At 57.3% G+C, this 24,915-nt stretch overlaps 7 protein-coding genes across 7 annotated transcripts; 2 read left to right on the top strand and 5 right to left on the bottom strand.

Annotated features, from left to right (window-relative positions):
* Positions 1-801: 801 nt before the first annotated feature.
* Positions 802-4,145, bottom strand: CDEST_03997 (Putative helicase-like, DEXD box c2 type, ATP-dependent helicase, RAD3-like helicase, DEAD). The gene is made up of 4 exons (XM_062920156.1): positions 3,787-4,145; positions 3,280-3,729; positions 2,510-3,226; positions 802-2,456 (listed from the first exon to the last, which is right to left on the bottom strand). The coding sequence occupies exons 1-4, from the start codon at positions 3,952-3,954 to the stop codon at positions 1,101-1,103; spliced, it is 2,691 nt and encodes an 896-aa protein (XP_062776207.1). The 5' UTR covers positions 3,955-4,145; the 3' UTR covers positions 802-1,100.
* Positions 4,146-4,340: 195 nt separating this feature from the next.
* Positions 4,341-5,956, top strand: CDEST_03996 (Putative large ribosomal subunit protein uL15). The gene is made up of 5 exons (XM_062920155.1): positions 4,341-4,465; positions 4,865-4,983; positions 5,037-5,082; positions 5,316-5,514; positions 5,574-5,956. The coding sequence occupies exons 1-5, from the start codon at positions 4,434-4,436 to the stop codon at positions 5,622-5,624; spliced, it is 447 nt and encodes a 148-aa protein (XP_062776206.1). The 5' UTR covers positions 4,341-4,433; the 3' UTR covers positions 5,625-5,956.
* Positions 5,852-8,663, bottom strand: CDEST_03995 (Putative serine/threonine-protein kinase, active). The gene is made up of 2 exons (XM_062920154.1): positions 7,548-8,663; positions 5,852-7,425 (listed from the first exon to the last, which is right to left on the bottom strand). Exons 1-2 carry the CDS (start codon positions 8,299-8,301, stop codon positions 6,233-6,235), a joined length of 1,947 nt encoding a protein of 648 aa, XP_062776205.1. The 5' UTR covers positions 8,302-8,663; the 3' UTR covers positions 5,852-6,232.
* Positions 8,664-8,928: 265 nt separating this feature from the next.
* Positions 8,929-13,636, top strand: CDEST_03994 (Putative armadillo-like helical, condensin complex subunit 1). The gene is made up of 4 exons (XM_062920153.1): positions 8,929-9,753; positions 9,904-10,412; positions 10,498-10,763; positions 10,818-13,636. Exons 1-4 carry the CDS (start codon positions 9,521-9,523, stop codon positions 13,416-13,418), a joined length of 3,609 nt encoding a protein of 1,202 aa, XP_062776204.1. The 5' UTR covers positions 8,929-9,520; the 3' UTR covers positions 13,419-13,636.
* Positions 13,637-13,661: 25 nt separating this feature from the next.
* On the bottom strand, positions 13,662-16,264 carry CDEST_03993 (Putative six-hairpin glycosidase superfamily, alpha-L-rhamnosidase, six-hairpin glycosidase; the record flags this gene model as incomplete). The annotated part of the gene is made up of 2 exons (XM_062920152.1): positions 13,662-15,860; positions 15,944-16,264. 2 exons carry the CDS (start codon positions 16,262-16,264, stop codon positions 13,662-13,664), a joined length of 2,520 nt encoding a protein of 839 aa, XP_062776203.1.
* A 1,671-nt stretch (positions 16,265-17,935) lies between these two features.
* On the bottom strand, positions 17,936-19,448 carry CDEST_03992 (uncharacterized protein). The gene is made up of 4 exons (XM_062920151.1): positions 19,133-19,448; positions 18,640-18,746; positions 18,257-18,409; positions 17,936-18,136 (listed from the first exon to the last, which is right to left on the bottom strand). The coding sequence occupies exons 1-4, from the start codon at positions 19,181-19,183 to the stop codon at positions 18,091-18,093; spliced, it is 357 nt and encodes a 118-aa protein (XP_062776202.1). The 5' UTR covers positions 19,184-19,448; the 3' UTR covers positions 17,936-18,090.
* A 180-nt stretch (positions 19,449-19,628) lies between these two features.
* Positions 19,629-23,871, bottom strand: CDEST_03991 (Putative BRCT domain, FCP1 domain, HAD superfamily, BRCT domain superfamily, CTD phosphatase Fcp1). The gene is made up of 2 exons (XM_062920150.1): positions 22,692-23,871; positions 19,629-22,543 (listed from the first exon to the last, which is right to left on the bottom strand). The coding sequence occupies exon 2, from the start codon at positions 22,498-22,500 to the stop codon at positions 19,972-19,974; it is 2,529 nt and encodes an 842-aa protein (XP_062776201.1). The 5' UTR covers positions 22,501-22,543; positions 22,692-23,871; the 3' UTR covers positions 19,629-19,971.
* Positions 23,872-24,915: the final 1,044 nt, after the last annotated feature.

Raw genomic sequence — 24,915 nt, 5'->3', positions numbered from 1 at the left:
AATGTAGCCAGTGCTGGATCGATGTGGTATCCTTACTGTCCGCTCTCCCTCTCTCTCTCTCCATTACACCTTTCAGTGCGCCTTGGGGGGGCGGTGGGCGCCCCAGGCCTCTAGCTATCCTGTGTAACCTAGGATTGGGCTCCCGGAGTTCACTCCGATCTTCTTGTGCAAGCTGTTCGATGTAAGTAAGCTTCCGTTGGTGCCCGTTTCCAAGGGTCTTGCAAGGACAAGAACAACTCTCGGACTCCAATGCAACAAACAACCCCCCGGGAACAACCCCCCGAGGACCTTGAAGATTGACATCGTGTTGCTACATTCATCAGTGGACGGGGATTCTTTTACCGATCACCGAATCATCTCCCTGCCACCAACCCCCCTTCTCATGCTTCCAATGGCTTAGGCCATTGACGCTGTTGATTGTGGTCCGTAGCCAATCTTTGAATTAACACTTCCAGGGATGGTCACGACGATCTAACCAAAATGTTGAGTTTCGAGATCATCTGGGCGATTGACCAAGGGTTCCCCGATGTACGGATTCCGTCTCTGTGTGTGTGTGCGTATGTGGGAGAGAATCCCTTTTCAAATTAACCATGTTTTACGTCAAAACGGAAAAAATTCAAAATCTCAATGATCCCGGATGGCCGGCCGTCTGGTACGTTTCTCTCGAGGTTTTGTTTCCCCCCCTCTTCTCGTCTTTTTTCATATTTCGGGCTTTCTAGCACCCCTTCTCTCGACACGGCCTGGTTTTCTAGAACCTGTAGCCTGTGCTTCCCCCAATGGCTCGGCAACTCCAAGAACCACAGAAACAAGAAGGGGTTCAATCTTCACGCTCTCCAGGCCCTCACAATGTTTCTTTGGCCGGCGCTTCCTCTGGCAGTTGTCACGGTTCAATAGCCGCCGCAATTGCCGGTGCACATTGTGCTCCCCTCGGTTGCTTGGCGAATGGTAATCTCGATGGATATTGCTTGGGCATCCGGTCTCGTCTAGTCTCGTCACGTCTGGTCTCGATGAACGCCGCGATATCCCGATAGCTGACCACATTCCAGATTCCCGTTGACCGCAGTCTCTGCCTGCCTGCCTGCCTGCCTGCATCCTCGAGTCTACGAACCTACCGCCCGCTTCGACCGAAAGAAACTGCCCAGCGCTCCCATCAGCTGCGGTAGCCCCTTTTCATGGCTATCACCGTCCAAGCCACCGCGGATCCAACCAGGAAGCTTCCCTCGGATCCTGTCTGTCCCGTATCTTCGATCCACGAGCACAATGGCCGCGTAGTCTCCCTGATGTCGGATAGCCCGGCCGATACTTTGGTTCACGGCCCTCATACACGCATTCTCGTAAAAGTCCCTCGCCGCCTGCTTCGCAACAGCCAGCGCCTCGTCTCTCGACATCTTTGTCGTTCCCGACGAGTCCGTCGTCAGCCGTTGAACCGTCGTAGTCTCGATGTATTCCGTCTTGGCCTTCCACTCGGGAGAGTTGATGTTTGGGTACGGAAGGCCCACGATGATTACGCAGCGACCCAGGCGATCTGAGAAGTTGATGCCCTCGCTCATCTTGCCGCCCACAACACTAAGAAGCAGGGCACCGCGAGGTTTGCCTGCCGCTCCCGGCTTCGGCTCGCTGCCGTCACCCAGAATGGCCCGACTGTACGATTCCAGCACCTCTTCGCTGGAGCCGCCGCGAGTCTCGCTGAACACCTCCTTTCTCTGCTGAAGTCGGTCCCAAAGGGACGTGGCCCCTTGCGGCGTCTGGCCTTGTCGTGTCGCAACACCTTTCCACGCTGTGACTACTTCCTCCAGGTAACCGTAGCTAGGGAAGAAGACGACAACGCCGTCAGGAACGACATTACACAAGTTAAATATGGCTAGCCCGAGGCTGCCCTTCATGTCCGTGTCGCCTCTGCGTTGGAAACTGAACTCAAAGGTCGAATTAGGATCCCGCTTGAGGCCCGGTTGCGACCCTGCCAGTGTCCATACGCACAGGTTCGACGGGGGAATGACGTGCCCACAGCTGAGCGTCGTGAGTTTCGACTCTGGTAGATAGGGGAAAAGATGGGACTTGTAATCGTCAAAGGGGGACATGGTTCCGCCTGCGAGGATGACGGCCCTGGCGCTTGTGGCGATGGACGAGAACGCGTGGGTCGGGGACAGCAAGAGGTAAGAGAGCTGTATGTCCGGTGGGCTGGTTGCCAGCTTCTCGTAGAATATGCGGCCCTCGGAGCTGAGATTGGTGAGGGAGATGAGAAAGGAGGAAAGGATATGGAGTACTGGCGTGGATGACCTCGGGGGTCCCTTGCCATGACTGGCGTCGGCCGCTTCCTCTTCGACGTGAGCGACGTAGCTCTCGATCTTGTAGGCCAGTTTCGACTCCTGTATGTACTGGATCAACCTGAACAAGTTTATTTGGTCCACGCCTTTGCAGCGGAGGAGGACCTTGGAGTCCACGATGCCCTGGGGGCTCTGCAGACAGTCAGTGGGCGCGAAGTCGCGGGCGAGGAGTGCAACAGCATTACCTTGAGCTTTGATTGCCCATCCATCCACTCGCTAAGGCCTTCAATCACCCGTCCCACCTGTCCGACCATGACGCGGTTCTGTCCCTTCAGCTTCTTGCCGAAGCGCTTGACGTAGACGCCGAGCATCTGCCGGGCCCGCCTCAGCTCGCTCAGCTTCACCTCGGACGCATAAACGTTGGCCACGGCGTCCATGATGTTGTGGGCTTCATCGACAATCACGATGTTGCCCTCCAGCTTGATACCCAGGGCATCGCGTGCGTTCTTCTGCAGAAGCAAGGGGTACGGCAGAGTGACGATCTCGGCGCCCGCGATTGCCGCGCGTGAAGCATAGTACGGGCACACCGAGAGCTTTTTGCCCAGATGGTACAGATCCTCGATATCGGGGAGCGTGGCGTGGGCCGTGTCCCTGAACTGGTGCGTCTGAGTTATGTTGTCTTCCTTCAGCGTGTAAGGGCACTTGTCCTTGGCCTTTGGTTTCTGGAGCTCCGAGCAACGATCGTTGATGGCCGACAGGCTGCCCAGGCGTGAGACGGAAGGGTTAATGCAAAGTTTCTGACGCGACGATAGGGGTAAGTGTTTGACTGGCTCTTTGGACCGACGGTCGCCTTCACTCTGGCCTTGCACAATCGACGACGGCATGGACGACGGAAATTCGGGTCGTCGCAGTTCATGGATGAATTGTGTGAGTTGAGAATGGGTTCTCGACGTGTAGTATATCTGACATAAATCGTGTTACCAACGTGCCCAGCAGTAACGGGGGCTCTGCACACCTTGATTCCGTCCGCGACTTTGTCATCCTCCTGGTCCGATTTGAGGTTTCCCAGGCCAAACTTCGTCAGGATGTCCTTGGTCTCCTTGCTGAGGCCGCTCATAGCGTCACCGTCGTCTGGGCCAGATGCATCCGGTTCATCAAGCAGCCACTCGTCATCTTCTTCAGTGCCACGAGTCTTTGTTTCTGAAGGCCCATCATCGAAACGGCGTCGCTTGGCACTGCGGGCCTCGATGGCCTTCTCTTTTTGACGAATCTGCTCCAATTTCTTCTCCCGCTCTTCCCAGGTCCGGGCGAGCTCTTCTCTCTTGCGCCGCAACATCTGCTCAACGATCCAATCGGGCTCATCTTTGAAGTCGTCCATGTTGACTTTGAGAGACGCCTCGTGTTCCTCGACACGCTGATTCCGGAGCCACGTTAATGAAGCACATATCAGAGACAAAGATTTGCCCTAGAAGCGAGTTAATAGTCTGATACGCCTGCAATGAAAAGTACGTTGGCTCTTTACCGTGCCTGTCGGGCTTTCGAGGATGCCGACTTGACCATTACCACGCTGCAACACGCCATAAGCGGTTTTCATGAAGTCCGTCTGCACATCATAGGGCGTGTAAGGGTGGTTGAAGTCGATGTCATTCGGAACGGACAAGTCCGTATCGCCGACAGCATCTTTGGCCATAGCGAGCGATGTGAAACAAAGCCAAAGGCAGGGACTGACCAGTCAATGAAGATAGGATAGAGAGAACCTAGTCAAATGTCGATCATAAGTCTGATTGGCATCAACAGAGAGCTCGGCCGGTTGGTGGGGCGATATCACCAGGGGTGATGCAGCTGAGGGAGGACGACCTGGACGAAAAACGACGGTGAGTGCTCACCTCGGTGTGGCGAGTGCACGGTTCAAGCCATTCGGTCAGATCGGTCAAGTCGATCAAGTAGCATCCGGACCAGGGTAAGAGAGAATTACATAAGCCAAAGACCACTATTAGGAAAGAGCACGGGCCAGATAGGGCTTGCCCTTTGGGAGCCCGCTTAGCAATTTTGCCGAGGCTACGCCGGTGCGCAGAACGACCCTCTCAAATTCCTCTCGCGAACTTTTTGCGAAAGAGAAAGTTTCCTCAGCGATACTAACCCCAAGTCGACCACCCAACAGCCGTCGCCATGCCTACCCGATTCTCGCGCACCCGCAAGCAGTACGTCTCACTATCCAGTCCCGCTCCGATGCAATAAATCCTGGTCCGCGTCCTCGCGGCGAGCGACGGCGGTGCATAGTCCCCCGTTCGATCCGATACGAGTTGGGCGGCGTCGCCGTTGTCGTTCGTCGGTGGATGGAGATGGAACCTTGGGAAAAGAATATTGTTGTTGTGCAGGCGCGGCGGCAGAGGGGGATAGCATGTTGAAAACAAGGGCGTCAACATTGCTTCCCCAGCAAAAAGGAGGACACCATCGCACGCACAACTATCGTCTCCGCTCCAGAGAAGAACGATGTTGGGTGTGCGATGGACACCACCAACTCTGCCGTTTGCGATCCTGGGAGAAATGTCTTCGTTTCCAAATGTACCCGGAAGCTGACTTTCTCTTTCTCTATCCAGCCGCGGACACGTCTCCGCCGGTCACGGACGTGTTGGCAAGCACCGCAAGCATCCCGGTGGTCGTGGTCTTGCCGGTGGTCAGCACCACCACCGTACCAACCTCGACAAGTACCATCCCGGTATGTCTCTTTTCACATGGAAGATTGTTGTTCGATGACTGACGTTTTTACAGGTTACTTCGGTAAGGTCGGTATGCGCTACTTCCACAAGCAGCAGAAGTATGTATCCACCGAATCCGACTGATGAAGATTACGGCTGTGTTATGCGATTCTCGACGGTTGAATGGACTACAATCTCTACAACATAGAGACTGTTACACCTCTCTTTGATCTGTCATCGATGGTAACAGAACAGATTCGATGTCTCATCATCAACCATCAGAACGCGTAATACAGTCGGATGCTCATCAGAGGATCCCCTCGGCCACGACACACACTAACCTTGTCCACAGCCACTTCTGGAAGCCCGTCATCAACCTGGACAAGCTCTGGACCCTCGTTCCCGCTGAGAAGCGCGAGGAGTACCTCGCCGGCAAGGGCGACAAGGTCCCCGTCATCGACCTCCTCCCCTTCGGCTACTCCAAGGTCCTCGGCAAGGGCCGCCTCCCTGAGGTCCCCATCGTCGTCAAGGCCCGCTGGGTTTCCAAGCTCGTATGTCCCAACCCCCAACCATTCAGTCTTAGAGATTCGGATCTGACCCATCCCCGCAGGCCGAGAAGAAGATCACCGAGGCCGGTGGTGTCGTTGAGCTCGTCGCGTAAATTCGGTCAACACCTTCCGGAGGGTTCCGCACTTGACAGGACGATGAATGTAACTTGGGAATGATTGGGCCATGCAGCCACGGAATGAGCGGGCGGCGTACCGCGGAAATCAAGGCAACTCGCGGTTTGGCGAGAAGAGGACATGGGAAATGGCGCCAAGGGATAAAAAAACGGCCTTTCGCATAGCATGAAGATCAGAATTCCCCAAGGTTTCTACCGAATACCAAAACAAAAACGGCTCTTCCAATCAATCATTCTCGGCATTGTGACCTCTTGTGGCGGTTGATCTCGTGCATTTATGGCGTTTGTGGAAATTCAAAAGCAAGAAAGCTGAACGGACGGATACCACTCAATGGGATTATATTATGTTGACTTGCTCCTGTCTATATAATGTCGCGATTTTGGGAGACTGAGCCTCCCAGTTCGTCTCACCCTATGGTAGCCTCGAAACCGCAATGCCACCGTCCATCCGAAAACCTCTAAACTCCAAACCCTCATATTGGTGCACCCATCGTCTTTTATCACAAACATGCACGGGTTATAGGGACCGTTCCCTCACTGTGCTCTTTATAAGATGCTTCATCATGGTAGGTTCCAAAACATTATCATTACACCTGCACAATGTCCATCTCATCATCATCCTCCACGATGTCTGGCTCAATATCGGTCACCTCGGCCGCCTGCTTGGGTTGGGGCTCTTTGAGGAAGTCGTGCTCCAGCGCCTCCTTGGCACTGATGCGCCGAGCGGGATCGAGCTCCATACACCGCTCCAAGAAGTCGACGGCCGTTGTCTCCTCGTCGGTCAGGGGGATTCCCGGCTGGCCGTCCCTGCTGCCATCGGTGCGGCAGGTGGACCACAGGATGATTTTGCCCAGGGAAAAGCCGACGCTGCCGACAGTGGGGATGTTGGTCTCGAACATGCAGCCGTGCAGCAGGCCGGCCTGCTTCATACGCTTGACGCCGAAGATGGTGGCGATCTCGATCATGGCCTCTACGTCATCTGCACTGTTGAAAAAGGGGAATCGCTTGCTCAAAATGGTCAAGAGGATGACGCCGGCCGACCAGATGTCGATCTTTGTCGTCTGCTCGGTGCACTTGAATAGCACCTCGGGAGCGCGGAAGCCCCGGGTGCCGGCACGGTTTGCTCTCCTCGACGGGCGGGTGTCGTTCTTGGGATAGCCTTGTTGGGGCCCGTTCTGCGATGCCGCGCTGTTAGTGATCCTCTGCTTGCGGACGTCCCTGCTCTCGTGGCACAGGCAGGGCTTGCTGTCGGAGCCCTCACGCTCAGCGAGGCCAAAGTCGACAAGCACGCCGCGTCGCGATTGCGGGTCGTAGAGGAAATTGGTGGGTTTGATATCGCGATGCAAGATCTTGTGTTCGTGGACGGCCTTGAGTGCGGTGAACAAGCTGCGAAGGTAGATGGCCATGTCCGAGACCTTCATCTGGCGGAAGTAGTCGCGGAAGTCCTCGTGTCGGAAGTAGGGGAGAATGGCAACGACCTGGTCCGTGGAGCGGAAGGCGGTGATCAGGGGACACACGGCGGCGCAGTTTCTCAGATCATGCAGCAGCTCGAGCTCGTTGAGGATGCGCGTCGGGGACGATGTGACGTAGATCTTCTTGATGGCGACGTAGCGGGCGCGACGGCGGGGTTCGCGCATCGTCGTGGCGGCGGCGGCCGGGTAGGGCTTCAGGGGCGGCGATGTCCATTTCGCGGCGGGGTTGTCCTTCTCTTCAATGTCCCAATCGTTGTCATAGCGGTCGTACTGGAGGTCTTCTGCCTTGTAGACGGTTGAGAAGGTGCCTATGGTTGGGTGTTAGCAAAAGGGTAATCGTGCTTTTTCTACTCGTCTACCTATGTTTATCCATATATAGATATGTCCACAGATAGATGGATGGGTGGATGCAGGTCGGTAGTTGACGCACCTTCGCCAATGCGCTTGATCAGACGGTACTTTTGGCGGAAGCCAGGATAGCCGTCTTGTAGGCGGTCCATGTCGCGCTGAACGGCCGAGTCGACAACGTTGTCGTCGTCGTCGGAGCTGTCATCAGAGGGTTCGTTGTCGACGTCGTCAGGTTCTTCGTCGTCGTCGACCTCTTCGGTATGTTGCTCGGAGCCGGTCATCATCTCGGTGTCTTCGGTGCGGGCGTGCGGGGGATCCTCGTGTATTTCAAAGGCCTCACGGCTGCGTTTGCGTGTCGCCGTGGCCATGGAGTGTGAAGAGGGTCGTCGAGGGTCGGCGGTGACTGGGCGGTGAGCCAATCGCAGGTCGGCGGCAGCGGCAGTTGAGTCTGCCGGGGCATGGAAGGGAGAGGGGCCACGGCGAGGATTCGAGACAGTGTCTTGGAGAGAAGGGTGTGGCTGTGGGCGTCGAGGTTGAGCATGCGGCGGCGGCGGCGGCGGTGGTGGTGGTGGTGGTGGTGAATGTATTATCAAATGTGGTTGTGAGTTTGGTGGTGGACGTATCGGGCCGCCGTGGTGTGTTGTTGTTGTTGGCGCTGTTGTTGTTGGTGGCGTCGGCGTCGGCGTCGGCGTCAGCGCTGGTGCCGCCCAGTCGTGCCGGTGCCAGGCCTGAACGTCGAGGCCCTGGCCGAAGCGAGTTAACTGGTCGATGGCTTCTAAGTTGGGTTGGCTGAGGCTGGCAGAGGAGGAATCCCGCTGGGAGGAACACTGCGTCATGCGAGGCGGGCTGGCAGGAAGTAGTGATGAGGATGGTGTATCATGTACTGCTGTGGGTGGGTGTGCGCTGTCCTGTGTCTTGTGTTCTGTGTGTCCTGTAGCTGTGCTGCTATACCTGTAATGGCGTATAATGGGTGCTGGCCGAAGTGTTGGTGGTGGTGGTCGTGGTGGTCGTCTTGATTGGTGTCTACCTGTAAGGGATATGCTGGGTGCTTGGTGCTTGGTGCAGGTGCAGGTGCAGGTGCAGGTGCTGGCGTTTCTTTTTCCTGACGATGATATAATCTCTTTCCGTCTTGGGTTTCTCCCCTTTTGTCTCTTGGGGCTTTGTTATTCTGCCCTCGGTGTGGTGATTTTTATTTTTTTTATTTTTCCTTCAGTCAATAGAATCTTTTTCCATGTGTCCCATTTCTGATGCACCAAGGCGGGCTCTTCGGTGCTTTCTAAGAGTCTGTCTACCTTAGGACTCAGCGGGTCGAGGGGCAGCGCTGGCAAACAGGCAAAGCGCCGGCCAATCAATCTGCTTGCGGATGTTTGATGACCAATCATGTCTCTTCCTGGGTGACCCCGCACCTCCATTAAATGGAGACGCAGCACACCCCCCCGTCGCGTCTCCCCTCCCCTCCCCCCCAAAAAACGAAAGGTTGAAAAGGAAAGAAAACAATAAACAAAATCGCACCCTCCATCCCAATTCCGTTGCTAGGTGCTTTCCGCTCCGTCATTGGCCACCTTCTGTCTTTTGTGTGTGTATCCAACTGCCGCGGGAGACGAAAAAACATTCCCCCATCACATTATAGGTCGGTTGGGTATTTGTACACTCAATCAACTCATTCACGCACACGCAAAAAACGCCCCTCGGCATAGGTAGTCGACATTACACGCCGCTCGGCCGCCGACTGCGCTCTCGTCGTCTTTTTTCCCTTCGTCATCATTCTGCTCCTCCTTTCTGGCGAGGCGCATCGCACCGCACCGCATCGCATCGCATCGCATCGCATCACATCACATCGCCTTACTAACCAACCACCACACAGAAGCACCACAGAAACACAGCACGGCGGCTGCTCGGCTTCCTCGGACCTATACCGCCAAGTCCTATCGCCTCCCCCTTCTTCTTCTTCTCTTGATCCTATTCCTTCTTATTCATTTTATTCCTCCCTCCCTTCCTCCTACCTCTTGGTCACATCTTGACGCTGGGTGCGCACACTTCAACCAGACCGCAGCCATGGACTCGGTCGCATTCGACATCAACGATGCGCTCAAGCATTACATGAGCGATCCCGCCAGCATCCCGACCCCGGAAGCCGACGGTTCCCTCTTCGACTACGAAAATGACCCCGAAGGCCTCACTGCCGCCGTCGTCAACCCGGTCCTCAACCCCATCGTCGACGCCGTTGCCGAGAACCCCGAGGCCATCACCCGCAGTGCCCATCTCGACTCGCTGCAATTCCTCCTAAAGTGCGCACCCGTCTCCCCTCATTCTTCTTCAGGCCCATCCCCTTCCTTGTCTTTGCAACCCTTCTTCCCTTACCATGAACCCGCCCCTGTCCGTGACCATGCCTGTGACCCCTTACGCGAACATGATTCTGAGCTGTTCAACCCTTCCAGGTACACCGCCTTCCTACCGACACATGCCCTCAGCAAGATCTTCGATCTTGTCATGTCCGGCCTCGCCGCCGAGGGCGACGCCATAACCCACGACCTCGAATCCCCCGACGAGCAGGAGACCCTCGCCCACCACAAGCAGCTCCTCGAGATCTACGGCTTCCTGCTGCAGTGGACCATCGCCGCCGTCGAGACCAAGGCCGCCGAGAAATCTTCCTCCGCCCCCGTCGCCAGAGGCCGCGGAAAGCCCAAGAAGAATGCCCCTAAGCAGGACGGCGTCTGGGACTCGGCCACACAGCTGCAGTCCGCTCTCGACATCATGAGCAAGGTCCTCAAGCTGAAGCTTACCAAGATCTTCTTGACCACCTCTGAAAGAGACACTTTCATCGGTCTGCTGACCCGCCCCGTCTACATGGTCCTCGAGAGCGAGCAGCGCGTCAAGAGCACATCCATCCGCATGCACGCCTTCAAGGTGCTCTGCATCGCCGTCAAGCACCACGGCCACGCCTACGGTACGTTCTGTGACCTCTCTATCCTATCTAAGCGTAAAGCATGTCTTTGTCTTGACCGTCAACAACTAACCCGACGTGACCGTAGCCGCCCAGATTTCCATCGTCCAGAACTTAACCTACTTTGAGCACCTTTCCGAGCCTATGGCCGAGTTTCTCTACATCCTGGCAGATACCTACGACTACCCCCAGCTGGCCGACGAGATTCTGCGCGAACTCAGTAACAAGGAGTTCAACACAAACGACACGAAGGGGCCCAAGTCCGTCTCCCAGTTCATCGTCAAGCTCTCTGAGCTGGCTCCCAGGCTCGTCATCAAGCAAATGACCATGCTCGCCAAACAACTCGACAGCGAGGTAACAATTCTGTCACCTCCCCCCGCCCGACCGACCCTGTTCTGACCCTTCTAGTCTTACACCCTGCGCTGCGCCCTCATCGAGGTTTGCGGAAACATGATTGCCCACCTGGTCAAGCAGGACGAGCGCGGCGAGAACCACAAGTCCCAGCTCAACGCCTTTTTCGACGTGTTGGAGGAGCGCTTCCTCGACATCAACCCATACTGCCGATGCAGGGCCATTCAGGTCTACGTCAAGCTCTGCGACCTCGAGCAAAAGTTCCCCAAGCGACGTCAGCGCGCGGCCGAAATGGCCTGCAGAAGCCTCGAGGACAAGAGCAGTCACGTCAGGCGAAACGCCATCAAGCTGCTCGGCTCCTTGATCAAGACCCATCCCTTCACTGTCATGCACGGCGCCCAGCTTTCGCGCAAAGACTGGCAGGCCCGCCTTGACAAGGTCGACGAGGAGCTCAACGCCCTGAAGCCCCCTGACGGTGCCCCCGGCCTGGGCGAAGGCGCCAATACTACCGTAGACAACGAGCTGCTTGACGAAGCCACACAGATCGAGCAGTCGCCCCAGAAGCCCATGACCGACGAGCAAAAGTTCGAGGCCGTCCGCAAGGCGCGAGAGGAGGCTGCCACGTCCGAGGCCATCGAGAAGCTCACCCTCACCAAGCGGTACTACTCGGAGGCTCTGAAGTTTATCGACGTCCTTCACGAGGCCACCGGTACCGTCTGTCAACTCCTTGGCTCGCGCAACAAGAGCGAGGTCATCGAGGCCATGGACTACTTCGAGATTGGCGACGCGTACAACATTGAGCAGAACAAGGTCGGCATCCGCCGCATGCTGCGTCTGATTTGGACAAAGGGCAACAGCGACGAGGGCAAGGGTGTCCAGAGCCACCTCATTGACGTCTACAAGCGCCTGTTCTTCGAGGCGCCCGACTCATTCAGCTCCAACGACGCGGCCAACTTCATCGCCCGCAACATGATCAGTCTGACCTTTGGCGCCACCCCGGCCGAGCTGACGTCGCTGGAGCAGCTGCTGAGCACCATGATGAAGCAGGGCCTGATTCCCGAGGTTGTCATTGCCAAGCTCTGGCAGGTCTACGGCGTTCAGAAGCGCGAGATCTCCAGGACGCAACGCCGCGGCGCCATCATCGTGCTGGGCATGCTCGCAACCGCCAACCCCGAGATCGTCGTTGGGGAGATGGAGACGATGCTGCGGACCGGATTGGGCTCCCACGGCCGTGCCGATCTCCAGCTGGCCAAGTACACCTGCATTGCTCTCCGCCGCATCAACCCCAGCGGCCGGCAAGCAAAGGAATCCACCGTCAAGTTCTCGAGGCTGCCCAACGACCACGCCGTCTTGTCCAAGCTGGCCTCCATCACCGAGGTTCCGTCCGACAGCAAGGAGTGGTACGGTGTTGCCGAGCAGGCCATCAACGCCATCTACGCCATCTCGAAGCACCCCGACACCCTCTGCTCCGACATTATCCGCCACAAGACGAAGCAAGTCTTTGCTGCGCCTCAGTCACGAGCAGGGTCCCAGCCAAGTTCGCAACCGAGCTCCAGACCGGCGTCGCGAGACGAAAACCAGTCTGTGGAGGCTTCTGAGGACGAGGACGGAAACGAGACGGTCGTGCCCCCCGCGTCCCAGCCGAAGAAGCGCGACGCCGCCATCAGCCTCTCGCAGCTTCTGTTCATCGTCGGCCACGTCGCCATCAAGCAAATCGTGCACCTCGAACTCTGCGAACTCGACTTCAAGCGCCGTAAGCAGGAGCAGGAGAAGGAGAAGACGGCGGACAAGTCGACTGCCCAGGCGGGCAAGAAAGACGAGCCGGACGACCTCGACCTCATCGGCGGTACGACCGAGGATGACTTTACCGAGGCCATGGCTCACATTCGTGAAAGGGAGCTTCTTTTCGGCCCCGACTCGCTGCTGGCCCAGTTCGGACCTCTCGTGTCCGAGATCTGCGCCAATAACACGACGTACGCCGACAAGGGACTTCAGGCCGCCGCTACGCTCTGCCTCGCCAAGCTCATGTGCGTGAGTTCCGAGTACTGCGAGGCCAACCTGCCGCTGCTCATCACCATCATGGAGCGCTCGACCGACGCCACGGTGCGCTCCAACGCCGTCATCGCGCTCGGCGACATGGCAGTGTGCTTCAACCACCTCATCGACGAGAATACAGACTTCTTGTACCGCCGTCTGGCTGACAAGGACCAGTCGGTCAAGCGCACGTGCTTGATGACGCTGACGTTCCTGATTCTCGCGGGTCAGGTCAAGGTCAAGGGCCAGTTGGGAGAGATGGCCAAGTGCCTCGAGGACGAGGACCGGCGCATCGCAGACCTTGCGCGCATGTTCTTCACGGAGCTCAGCACCAAGGACAATGCCGTCTACAACCACTTTGTCGACATGTTCAGCCTGCTGTCGGCCGAGAAGAACCTGGAAGAGGAGAGCTTCCGCAGGATCATCCGGTTCCTGCTGGGCTTCATCGAGAAGGACAAGCACGCCAAGCAGCTGGCCGACAAGCTTGCGGCCAGGCTCACGCGCTGCGAGACGGAGCGACAGTGGAACGACGTTGCTTTTGCCCTGGGGCTGCTCCAGCACAAGAACGAGGAGATCACCAAGACCGTCTCGGAGGGTTTCAGGGTCATCCAGCTCCAGGCTTAGAGAACGGACGTATTTGCCGTGTAGAAATAGGGCGTCGTTGGTTGGCGTTAGTGGTTCTTGTTGGTCTTGGGTGGGTGGTTGACTGCTTGACGTTGCGTCACTTCGGGTTTATACCACTGCATGGATGATGGGACTTTAATGACGTTGACGAATTTATCTTGATCTCTTTGTTCTCTCTGGCCTACGAGTGTGTGGATATCCTGTTGTGATGATGATTATGCCGCCGTATCTAACTCAGTTTGTCTATGGCTTCCTTGCCGTCCCCTTCCTTGCACCAGGATTTCGTTCTTGCACCAGCTCAAAGACATCCCCTCCGTTCACCTCGAACCGAGTCACGTTGTTCATGACGACACTATTGACACGGATAACTGACTCGTTGAGCCCTACCAACAGTGGCTCGGGCAAGTGTACCGTCCCCGTGGTACCGCCGGGGCTCTTGACCGTCATCCGCAGCAGCCCATCGTCATCCCCAAACCGCCACTCGACGCACAAGTCGCCGCGGGCAGTCGGATACCGTCCGCTAACCCAAGCCAGTCCCAGGGTCTGCGGCTCGACCTCCCACCCGGCGAATCCGGGCCTCGCGGGCCGCACGCCCAGGACGAACCTGCTCAGCTCCGCCGTCGGGCCTGCGGACCACCCGTGGCACAAGGACGTCCCGACGCCGAGCCCGGGCGTGCCGTCGGCGTTCAGCGTCTCCCAGAAGCACCCCGTGTAGTTTGCATTGGCCGGGTCCGCCATCGGCGCCCAGAGGGTCTTGAGAAGGGTCTTTGCAGTAAGGGCGTCGCGCGAGGAGAAGGCGGCGCGGAGGTGGTACGCCGAGGCGTAGGGGCTGATTTTCTCCGCGAAGCTCCCGCCGGCGGCAGTAGTGATGGAAGGAGAAAAGGCGAGGGGCCCCGCGGGGAGGAGGAGCGTTCCGGAGAGGGTGGCGAGGATCCGTTGCGTCGCGTCCGGGGATGGGACGCCGGCGAGGATGGCGAGGGCGTTGGCGTCCTGGGCGAAGCCCCCGCGGAGGGTGTCGGACATGACGTACGCGCCGAGGTCGTCGCTCCAGAGGTTCTCGTTGATGGCTGCGCGGAGTGCCTCGAGCCGGGAGCGGTATCTCGTCGCGTCGACGCCCGCGTCGCCGAGGACGAGCAGGGACTGCTGCAGGGCGTAGGCGTACACGGCGTTGAACTTTGTCACGGCGCCGGTCTGGGCCGGGTCGTAGTAGTTCCAGTCCCCGCCGATGGACGCGTCCGAGACGTTGAAGAGCCCGTTAGGGAGGGTCTGGGAGTCGGCCCAGTCCAGCATCCTCGCGATCCCGGGCGCCCACCGCCGCGCGAAGGCGACGTCTCCTCTCGTCTCGTAGTTCTGCGCAAGGGCGGTGACGAAGTTGAAGGAGTAGCCGATGAGCCCCGTCGCGTCCACGTCCAGCGGGGACGCCAGGGGTTCCTGCTGGATCTTGGCCGTGGGGATGAAGAAGCCCGACGGGGCCTGGTACGAGCCCAGGAGGTCGAGGGAGCCGTCGACGAAGGACGTGCCGTGCGTGCTCGCCAGCGCGGCGCCGATGGCCACGTCGAGGTCACCCGTGTACGCGATCCGATCACGGCGGGAGCCGTCGACGATGGTTTCCGCCGGGTTCGTGCCCATCATGAAGTCCGCGAGGAAAGAAGGGGACGTTAGCGAGTTGGCGTAGATGGTCTCGCCGGCCGGCGTGCTGGCGGAAAGGTTGCGGAAGTAGGCCGCGTGGCCGAAGGAGGCGCCGAGGCCGAACGACCCGAAGAAGCGGGACGTCTGGGTCAGGTTGAAGATCGGAAAGGTGTCTATGGTGACGGTGACGGATGGCGCGGCGACCTCGATGCGGACACTGTGCCACGTATCGAAAAGGGCCATGTGAGGCGGGAGGGCAGACGTTGCGAGGAGGGTGTCGAAAGTCGTCGAGCCGGCATGGGCTGTGACTACGTGCCGTACCAGGTCGAAGGAGATGTATACGCAGCTGTTCAGCGTATCGCACAGCACGGCGACTCCGAAGCCGCCCTTGACGGGTTTGACCTCCAGATGGACGCGGTAGTTGAGAAGCTGTGCGGCCACGGTGCCGGCCAGCGCTTGAGGGGCTTGACTCTCGGCGTAGGCGCCCTCCTCTGTGACCTGGAGGAAGTCCGGGACGGAGTTCCTGGGGATCTCGGTGAGCTGGACCGTCCTTGCGCCGACGTGCCAGATGCGGGTGAGGTCCTCGTCGGAGCACTCGAAGGAGCCGGGGAGCTGGGTTAGAGGTGTGGTCGACGTGGTGGGCCTGACGCCGATGTTGCGGAGGCAGAGTGATCCAGGGGTCGAGAGGTTGAGCTTCTGGTAGCGGAAGGCGCCTTGGATGAGGCGGTTCGTGACGAGAGACGGGCCCGTGATGTTGTACTGGTTAACTCTGTAGGTGTCCATTGCCGCGGCGAGGGGAAGGGGGCCATCGCTCTGAGATATGATCGTGTTAGTCTATGCAATGAGGTCTAGAGATCTCGAAGGGAGGGGTGGGTGTTGGGTGTTGAACGGCTCACCATGTACAGGTCAAGAGAGGCCTTGCTTTCAGCATACGAAATTTCAAAGCCCGAGGTGTCTCCAGTGGCAGAGACAACCTCGAATGTAGGAAACCCTTCCACGTTTCGACCGTAGTCGAGGACTACAATGGCAGGAGACGTCCCCTGGAGAGTGAGGGTTGTGGTTCCATTGGACCCGTAGATGACGGTTCCATTTTGGAACGAGTCTTGAGATGACTTGGGAATGAGAACAGGGTACTGTTGGGTTGGTATGCCTGTGGTCGGGTTCGTCAAGCAGAGTAAAGTGCTGGCTATGATAGCAGCAGCGTGAGGGGACGGCATTATGTTGATGGAAGCAAGAGGGGAAATGGTATTGCATCAAAGAGTGACATTGGTTGAAGAACGGGATGTGGTCCATGATCACTGTGAATGGCGATGGGAACCAGTCTTATATCCCCTCTCTCCCCCCTTCACCCCTAAAGGCTCTCCTATTTTTACTGTTACTGTCATGTCATCTACGTCCAAGGTTCAAGATATTCATGAGGCCAAGGTTGGAGATGGCTGGTGGAGAACCCGACAATACGAAAGACCTCGGGAGTTCGCACACCCACTCAGAACCCGCGTACCGAGACGTTATGCGCGGGTCGTTGTTAGTGCCTGAACTGAGTAAGTAGAACGCCGACGCTTTAAGTGGTCCTAGCATGAGCGAGACTGGTCTTGGTAGTTGACGAATAGAGATGGTTTATAACCATGAAGTCTATGCAAACTTGGATTGAATAAAAAGCACAAGGTCGACACGAGTAATGATGGATTTGCGGGGGTTTCTTGTGGCTTCGTTCAAGTGAGTCTCAACGTAGTAGACAACCAAAACCCCTCGCCTAGACTTAGAGCCATACTTAGCTTTTTGTCCAACATTCAATCTAGTGGTGCGAACGGAATGATGATCGGGCGGCCGGGTCATCGGGCAAATGCCAGCTCAATCATTCAGGGTAAGAGGGTAGGCCAACTGCGTGTCCATCACCCTTGAAGCATCATAGGGTCTTCCATACACGTTATATGCATACAATCATAGACGGCTGTGTTGCATGCCCGTAGCCACCGGCTTCAGTATGTAGATGGAGATGAGAGAGTTTGGCTGCTCCCGGACGCTGAACTAGCCCCGGAGCATCGGCCTCACCCGTCGGCCGGTAACCTCGAGTACTGCTGTGATTGGCTTGTTGCTGCTACGGCATCGTAGTTGGGTTCAGGATCCCTCACTGCATTTTTAACCTCCCCCAAGGGACTCGAAGGTGCTGCTGCCATGGCAGGCAAGCTGGCCTCCGACTGGCTTCACTGCACGATGCCTCGCAAGGATGTAACGCTTGGAGGTGGAGGTTTCGCAAGCAGTAAACCCACAAGGCATAACAACCAAGGCCGTCATGAAAGGCTGGGTGGAAAAGAGCTTGTGGAAAGTCAGGGGACGCCTTGCGATTGTGTCAAAAGCCATGATTGTAACTGTCCCCGTTGTTGCGCAGGTAAGAAAACACCTCTTCTAAGGTTAGCTGGTGCCAATGGGACAAACCGTGCGTGTGTGTGGTGGCGTTCACTGCATTTTTGACCTATCTCAGGAGCGCTTGCAGAAGCAGAGCCGCATCGCTTTTAGGAGTTTTGTAGGTCAATGAGGCTCGTTCACTGCAAATTTCACCCACCTAGAGGCCTCAAGAGGCCGCCAATCAGACGTAAGGCGCAACCACTTTCCGCAGCAAATTGATACCTCCCCAAAGGCACCAAAGACACGGTCAAACGAAAGCTTACTTCTGCTTGGCATCACACCAGTCAGTGCCAATGGTATGCGCGCCCCAAGAACCCATCTAGGCTCAGGCCTCATGAACGAAATGGCCGCCGAAGGCCGGGAATACCAAGCAGCCACACCCACGACCGACGCAAACAGGTGTCTCTGGGGCGGTACCATATCAAACCAGATCCCCAAGCCAAGACATGTGCAAGCCAAACACACAGAGAGAGACCGCAGGCTGATTCAACAAAAGTCGTTCTTTGATTCTCTCCGTCCCGAAAAGTATCATATACACACGCCAGCATTTCGCCGGCTCTTCTTTTTGTCCCCTACATCCCCCTTCTACATCTCATCTCCATCGTCTTCTTATCCCCTCAAACCTCGTAAGCATGCTCTAGTTCTTGGTCTGCGGTGCAACAGCGAAAGTAGGACGGACGAATCTGTGACGCCAACCGTTAGCCGTGTGCCCCCCACCTCACCTCGGTTGAACATTCTCTCCGCCAGAGCAAGAATTCTATAGATGGGCTTTGGCGATGACGGAAGTCTCAAAATCAACGTACCTGTCAGAGTGGTAGACCTTGGTGTTCTCGCCCAACAGCTCCTTCTCTCTCGACTGGTCGGCGTACCACCTGCGGACCTGGTCGCGGTCCTCCTCGGCCTGGAGGAGGGGGATGAGGTGGATGCGCGCCCACATCTTCTCTCTCGCAAGCTCGCTGCCATGATCGTCAGCACCCTGTTTTCTTGTCGTCTCACTCGTGTTCGTCGTGCTGCCGCGAGCTCCCAGGTTCTTCAATTGATGCGCGCCCCCCTCCCTCGTCTGAGGATCCATGTCATGTCTTCCAGGATCGGGACTTGTAGCAGCCCTCGCTCCCGCAAAACCATCACAGACACCCAAGAGCTCATGGAAGACGCCGGAACGGTGGTAAGGGGAGGTAAAACGTACTTGGCTTCCCGGATACCCTTGATCAAGTGGTACCATCCGTATCCCATCACAAGGCCCATACCGAGCAACATCGTGCCGGGGCGGAATCCACGGGCAGGCAGGTTGCGCTGTTTGGTCAGGTGGTTAGCATAGTCTCGCCCACAAAGTCTCGTCGTTTCCCGTATCTGTGCTCTGGTCCAACCAATGCCCCTTGTTTCCCAAGCCCGTCTTATGTCGACCCGATCCAGCCCGGATACCCTCCTTTCGTAGGGGCCAATCGCCCGGTCAACAAAGCCGGCCCGGCGATACAGTTCACCAATTGCCTCGTCTTCCTCTTCAATCCCATCGTCGTGTCCGCACTTCCCACCCGAATGCTTCCACTCGCCCCGTCACAGTACTCTTGCTTGTGCTTGCGACACCGTCACCCTTGACTCCCCCTCCAGGCCGGAACCCCCCCCCCTTCTCTTTCGTCCCCTCCAAACCTCCCAACGACACACAAAAATATCAAACTCACCTTGTACTGCACAGCCTGGTATCCCCCCACGGGCGGCATATCCTGAGGCATCCTGGCTCAATCGTTCCTACCGACCTACCGCGGTCGGCTGCGCTCGGTTTCTGCGGGAGATGTTGATTCGTGAGAGGGTATCTGCTCGTCGGGCAATGGCTCCGTCGACGGTGTTCGGAGTCCAATTGGGTCGAACCTTTTCGTTCTTCTTCGTCTCGTAGGGGTTATCGGCGTCAGTCCGACAGGAGGGGCAGTGGCAGTTTTGCGATGGCGCGTGGTTTCGTCGAGCTCTCGAGGTTCAAGCTTTGGTTGGCCTGAAAGCGTGCCTGAGGTGGTAATTGTTTTCAGGTCGACAGTGATTCGCTCGACTGGCCTGTCGCTTATGTAAGAACACTGAGAGCTCCACTCTGACCGAGACACACCGAGACACACCGAGCCGAATTCATTAATTTCACTCGGTTCACCATCGACGACAATGACAGGCTCACACGAGTAAATCATAATGGTGGGACAGAACGCATGTTGAACTGCCTCGAGTAAATAAATACCATAGTGCCCAGATCGGCCGTGCGCCCAACCCGGCATCTTGTTCTCTTTTCGCCATCCCAAATAACCGACCGTCCTGCGCATGAATCAATCCTACAAAAGTATGTGCACATCTCAACTCCATGCCATGCTTCGCCAACGGAAAGGCTGGGTATAAAACCGAACAAACCATAGCCAACCAACTTTTCTACTACCGCGAACCGCCTGCGAGGACTCTCCCGCTTTTCGACCTGGTTCGTGTTATATGTATCTTGGCCTGACTTGACCCGACAAACACTTTCGGCTCCGGAGGAACTTCATCATTAGTTTTCTCCCGCAGCCGCCAGCTCCGCCTCGAGGTCGGCCTCGAGATCGTCCTCGTCAAAGTCATCGCCCCCGTCCACCACCGCACCGTCGTCGCGTGCGCGAGAGATGTCCTCCTCATCGCCCGTGATTTGCGGGGTGGGCAGGCTGCTCGATTCGTGGTCTTCGGCGTTGGGCGTCCTGACGGAGCTGAGCTTGGAGGCGCCACGGCTCTTGGCCACGCGTTGCTTCTTCGAGAGCGCACTTCCGCCTTCGTCGGAAGCCGTGTCGTCGTCCATGGCCTTCCTCTTGGTTCCGCCACCCGTGACCGATTCTTGAGACGACGACGGCGGCTCATCACCAGCTTCCGTGTCTCCGCTGCGGCTCTCCGAGTCCGTGTCCGAAATGCCATCGTCGCTTCCGAGAAACTCCTTCATCTCGTCGTCGACACCCTCCCAGTCGAACGTCTTCAGGTCGTCTATCGGGCTGGTCTGGCCATCCTCGAAATCAGGCATCAGGTTATCGTCATCCCCGTCCTGGTCGCCGTCGTCTTCATCCGACGCGTCGTCGTCTTCTTCGAGGATACGATGCTCGCCCGTCTCGTCAATAATGGTCAGGTGCGGCCTCGACAGATCATCGCCATCGACATCCGACACCGTGTCGGCATCTGTCGTCTCGGAGGCGGCGGCGGCGGCGGCGGCGTGGTAACGTCGGTCTGCCGGGTGTACCTCAACCAGATAAGGTGTCTCGTCGACGTGCTCCCATTTGCTTAAGCAATCCGACAGCCAGTTCTGGCTAACAATCTTGATGCTTGGGATTTTGGCCGCCTGTCTGACCTTTTGCGTCCGCGGTCGCGACGTCGATATGACGAGGTGCGTTACGTTCTTTGACACTCGGGTGGATATTTGGGCTCCGAAACTCATGGCCTGGATGCCGATTTCGGACTGCAGCACGTCCACGCCGAGAGGGACGAGGCCAGACAGCACGATGGTGGTGCCTTGGAGGGTTGAGGCCTTCATCGTGTCGAGGACAAAACCAACGTCCGGAACCGCGTCAAGGTCGATGTTCTCGTCGGCGGGTCTTCTGCGCGGAGCGGATTGAGCAGGCGCAGAGGCGCGCTTCTCGTCGTACTCCTCGTAGAACTTCTGGTGTAGCTCGGTAAGATGTTGTTGCAGGTAGGTCAGCTCCGTGTCATTGTCGCGGAGAACCTGAGATCGGTGTTGTACGGTCATGATGTGCGGGCCGTCTTCGGTGTCCAGGGTTTCCTTTTCCTTTTGCTCGTCTTGCTTGTCCAGCTCCTCCTGCATGTGGAGCAGGGGCCTCTCCTTGATCTGTTGCTCCAGCAGCTTCTCCTGCTCGCCAGTCTGCGCCGCCTGCAGCACCTTGTCGTCGCCGCTGCTCATCTTGACGAGCTCGTCCAGGGCCGACACCTTGCCGTTCTGCTGTGTCTCCTCCGACTTGGCCTCGGCGGATTTGGGTGCTTCACTGGGGGCTTCCGGCGCGGGCTTCGATTCCGAGTCGGATGGCGCGGGAAGGATGTCTTGTCGTTTGGGGAGGAAGCTCGAGTTGATGTCGCCGATGCCCTTGAAGAAGTCGTACGGCACAACCTTGATGAGGTTGGGTCGGTTGCTCGGCCAGACGTCGGCCCTGTCGTCGATGATGACGACCATGTTGGTGTTGACAGGGAACAGGCGCTGGAGGCTCTTGGAGATCATGCTGCCGTTCTCGTCGCGGCTGATGACGCGGTTGCCAAACAGCTTCTGCTGGGGGTCGACGATCTTGGCGATGTTGAGCGCGTACGCGCGGGTTCCCATGGTGTAGACGTGGAGCTCGTACAGCTCGGCCACCCTTTCAAGGAACTCGGCAAGGCCGGGTCGCATCTTGATGTAGTACCAGCACCCCGAGGTGACCATTCCCCTGGGGCCCTCGTCGTTGAGCTGGAACTTCTTGACATCCTTGACAGCCTCGTAGTTGGGATTCGACGGGTCCTCCATCCACTCGCCGACGGTGGGCTCGATGCAGGCGTGTATGATGGTCTGGTCGAGATCGACGACAAGGCTCAGCTTGCGCTGGCGCAGGAGACGCTTCTGGGTTTCGTGCTCGGCGCGCGCTGCCAGGTCGCCGCTGACCATGAGGCCGGTCTGGTCGTGGGTCATGTTGATGGTGGCGCGCTGGGTATCGCGTTGGTCGCTGGCCCAGTTGACCTCGGTCATGTCCTTGCCGCAGATAGCGCACAAGCCCTGGAACTGGACCTCGTGGGAGCAGGCCTCGTCAACCATCATGCAGGGCGCGTCGCGCGTGATGGTCGTGCCCTCCTTGAGACGCCATTCCTTGAGGGTGCCTTCGGCAGGGCTATCCCAGCCAGCAATGGTCGTCACCTCCTCTTGCCAAGTGTCGCCGGCGATGGGATCGCCAAACTCGCGCATTGACTTGTACGAGTATTCCAGGATGCTCTCCTGATTCTTGATGGCTTCGCCGGGGCTCTTGAGTAGCTTCGTGATGGTAATCGGGTAATGCAGCCTCGGGCCGAGTGAGAGTAGCTTGCCCATGATGACGGCAGGCTACTTACTACTGGAGGGACAGTCTAAAAGTCTGTGACGATGGAATGCAACGGAACGGTCAGCCTGGTGAGCTCTAACGCGGATCGCACGCGCGCTCCAATGGGTGCAAGACGAGAGACAAGGGCGACTTGGACTTGGACGAGGTATTACAGAAAGTCGAGGGAGGAGATGCGACGAACCTAGTGAGACTCCCCCAGAAACGATCAGAGAAGGTGCCGGTGCGGTGGCCAATCCCATTGCCCCGAAGCGACAGGAGCAGACGGAATGCTTGGGGAGCGAGACGGGGAGGCGTTTTATCCGCAGGTGGTCCTCCTCAGCGCGATTGACTCTGTGGTGACGTGATGCACGCCGGGCGGAAGGGCTGGGATAGCAGGAAACGGTAGAAATAGCAATGAAGATGGCAGTATGAACCTCGTGCCGTCTTGTTATTGTAACTGCTGGTATGAGCCGCGTGCGTTGGAGCGGTTGGGGTTGAGCTGCGTTGAGTGGAGCTGAATTGAGTTAAGTTGAACTTGATGCGATGCGATGCGATGCGATACCTATGATGCGATGCGGCTTTGGGTGTGGTTGAAGGTCGAGAGTCGGCTTGGGGGCGTTTTTGTTTTTGGGGGCGGAGGAGGTTTTGGAGCTCGGGGAACTTCTAATGGGGTGGAGAGGCGAGGCGCCCTGAGGTCCAGGTCTGGTGCAGGTCTGGACCGAAGAACCGACGCACGTCGCAAACGGAAGGCGAGGCAAAGCACGGCAGGGCAGCGCCAACCGGGGGGGACCCAGGCGAGACGGAGTGGGGTCGGATGCTGTGGGAGCACGGTCCACCGAGGAGCTCCGTGTGGGGCGATCGGTCGGCGTTACGGGGGCTATGTTGTTCCGGTGGGCGGCAGGGCGGTGAAGTGTGGAGTCAAGTCCGTTGGAGGGAAAGGGTACCTAAGTATCCGTACCTAAGGTATGATACCTACCTTAGGTATCCGTATTTTGTGCAAGTACCTGTTGCGGCAAAACGAAGTACCCCGCCTGGTAGGTAGTATCTTGGGACAAGTCGCGTCTGTTGTCGTGCTGTACAGAGTACTGAAGGCGTGTATAGAATGCAAAAACAGACTTTGGTGGTGGGTAGAAATATGTGGTTATCTAAATTTTAGTGGCAGGAGTGAGTGAATGAGTATGTGTGTTTGATCCCTTTTCGTTTTCGCTGTTTTTGTACGAATATGGATGTCGTAGTTGTCGTGTCGAAGTGGTGGTGTGATTGTCTTCGTGATCGCAATGCTAAATTCCTGAAGAGCGAAAAGGGTACAAGTCCCTGGCGGTTGAGGTACAAGGGGGAAAAAATAAAAGACGAGTCTGTCAACCGGTGGCAGCCGAGTCGGTGGCTGCCCCCTTCTGAAAGAGTGGGATGCGATGGCCTATTTGTACCTGCCGTAACACGGCTCCAGTGACTGCACAGGGGGTAAAGCCCATCATAACTCTCTCTGTCTCCCCCCCCCCTTCTTGGCACCAGCTGGCAGCAAGCGGCTGTCTGGTGGTGATCCCCATCCTCCCCCATCATGTTCCCCGCAGCAGCTCTATTAGACATCCCAGATCCATCCGAAGCTCTTCCAGCCTGTCAGTCACGCCTGCCTGCCTGTGCTTCCATCTTCAGGCAACTGTCAAGAGTTGTCCATACTGGACTGGACTGAACTGGACTGAACTGGACACACCGGCCGCGTGTAAAGGCCATCAGCAGGCAGCGAGCGATCACACAGAACTGCAAAAGGCACCCATGTCCGATCAAGTCCACCCACCCAGGCCATGCACAGGATACCTAGGTGTTAGTCACAGACAATCAATCCAACCAAAGCTCAAGGGCTTTCCATCGCAACCCTCCTCATAATAATGTCCGGTTCACTGCTTACACCACAGTTCCAAAGATGCTTTTCCCACATCCCTACACCTCTCCGTCACGCGCCCCGCGGGTTTACCTCCGCTGCCCTGCCTCGCCTCGCCCAGCCTATTCCCAACAACGTTACACACTCACTAGGTACCTTGACAAGACATGTTATCAGCCAACACCAACTCCCGTCGCCCCTCGCACACTGACTCCTCACCATCAAAGTGGCGTGAAGCTCGCTCGAAACCCCACGTGGACAGCCGCTTCTCCATTCGTCTTCTGATCTCGGTTCCCCATGCCTCAGTGACCCCAGCTCTTCTTCCTCTACCGGTGTTCCCGCTCATGTCCACATTGGTACCTACCGCCCATTGCAAATAGTTGAGTAGAGTTGCCGCGAGCGAGTAAAAAACTACTGACTGCCCGGACCAAGATACATATGCATCCGTCCCCTTCGTCGTGCCCCAGGCTATCGCCGTGACAAAGAGTCATGGGCCTCAAATCTCGCCAGTGTGTCCGCCACGACGCAACAGCATTCCATGTAGACA

Source organism: Colletotrichum destructivum, chromosome 2 (assembly GCF_034447905.1).
Source record: "Colletotrichum destructivum chromosome 2, complete sequence".
Classification (NCBI taxonomy): Eukaryota; Fungi; Ascomycota; class Sordariomycetes; order Glomerellales; family Glomerellaceae; genus Colletotrichum; species Colletotrichum destructivum.
Note: the sequence above shows the minus strand (reverse complement) of the source record. Positions and strands in the feature narration are given on the sequence as shown.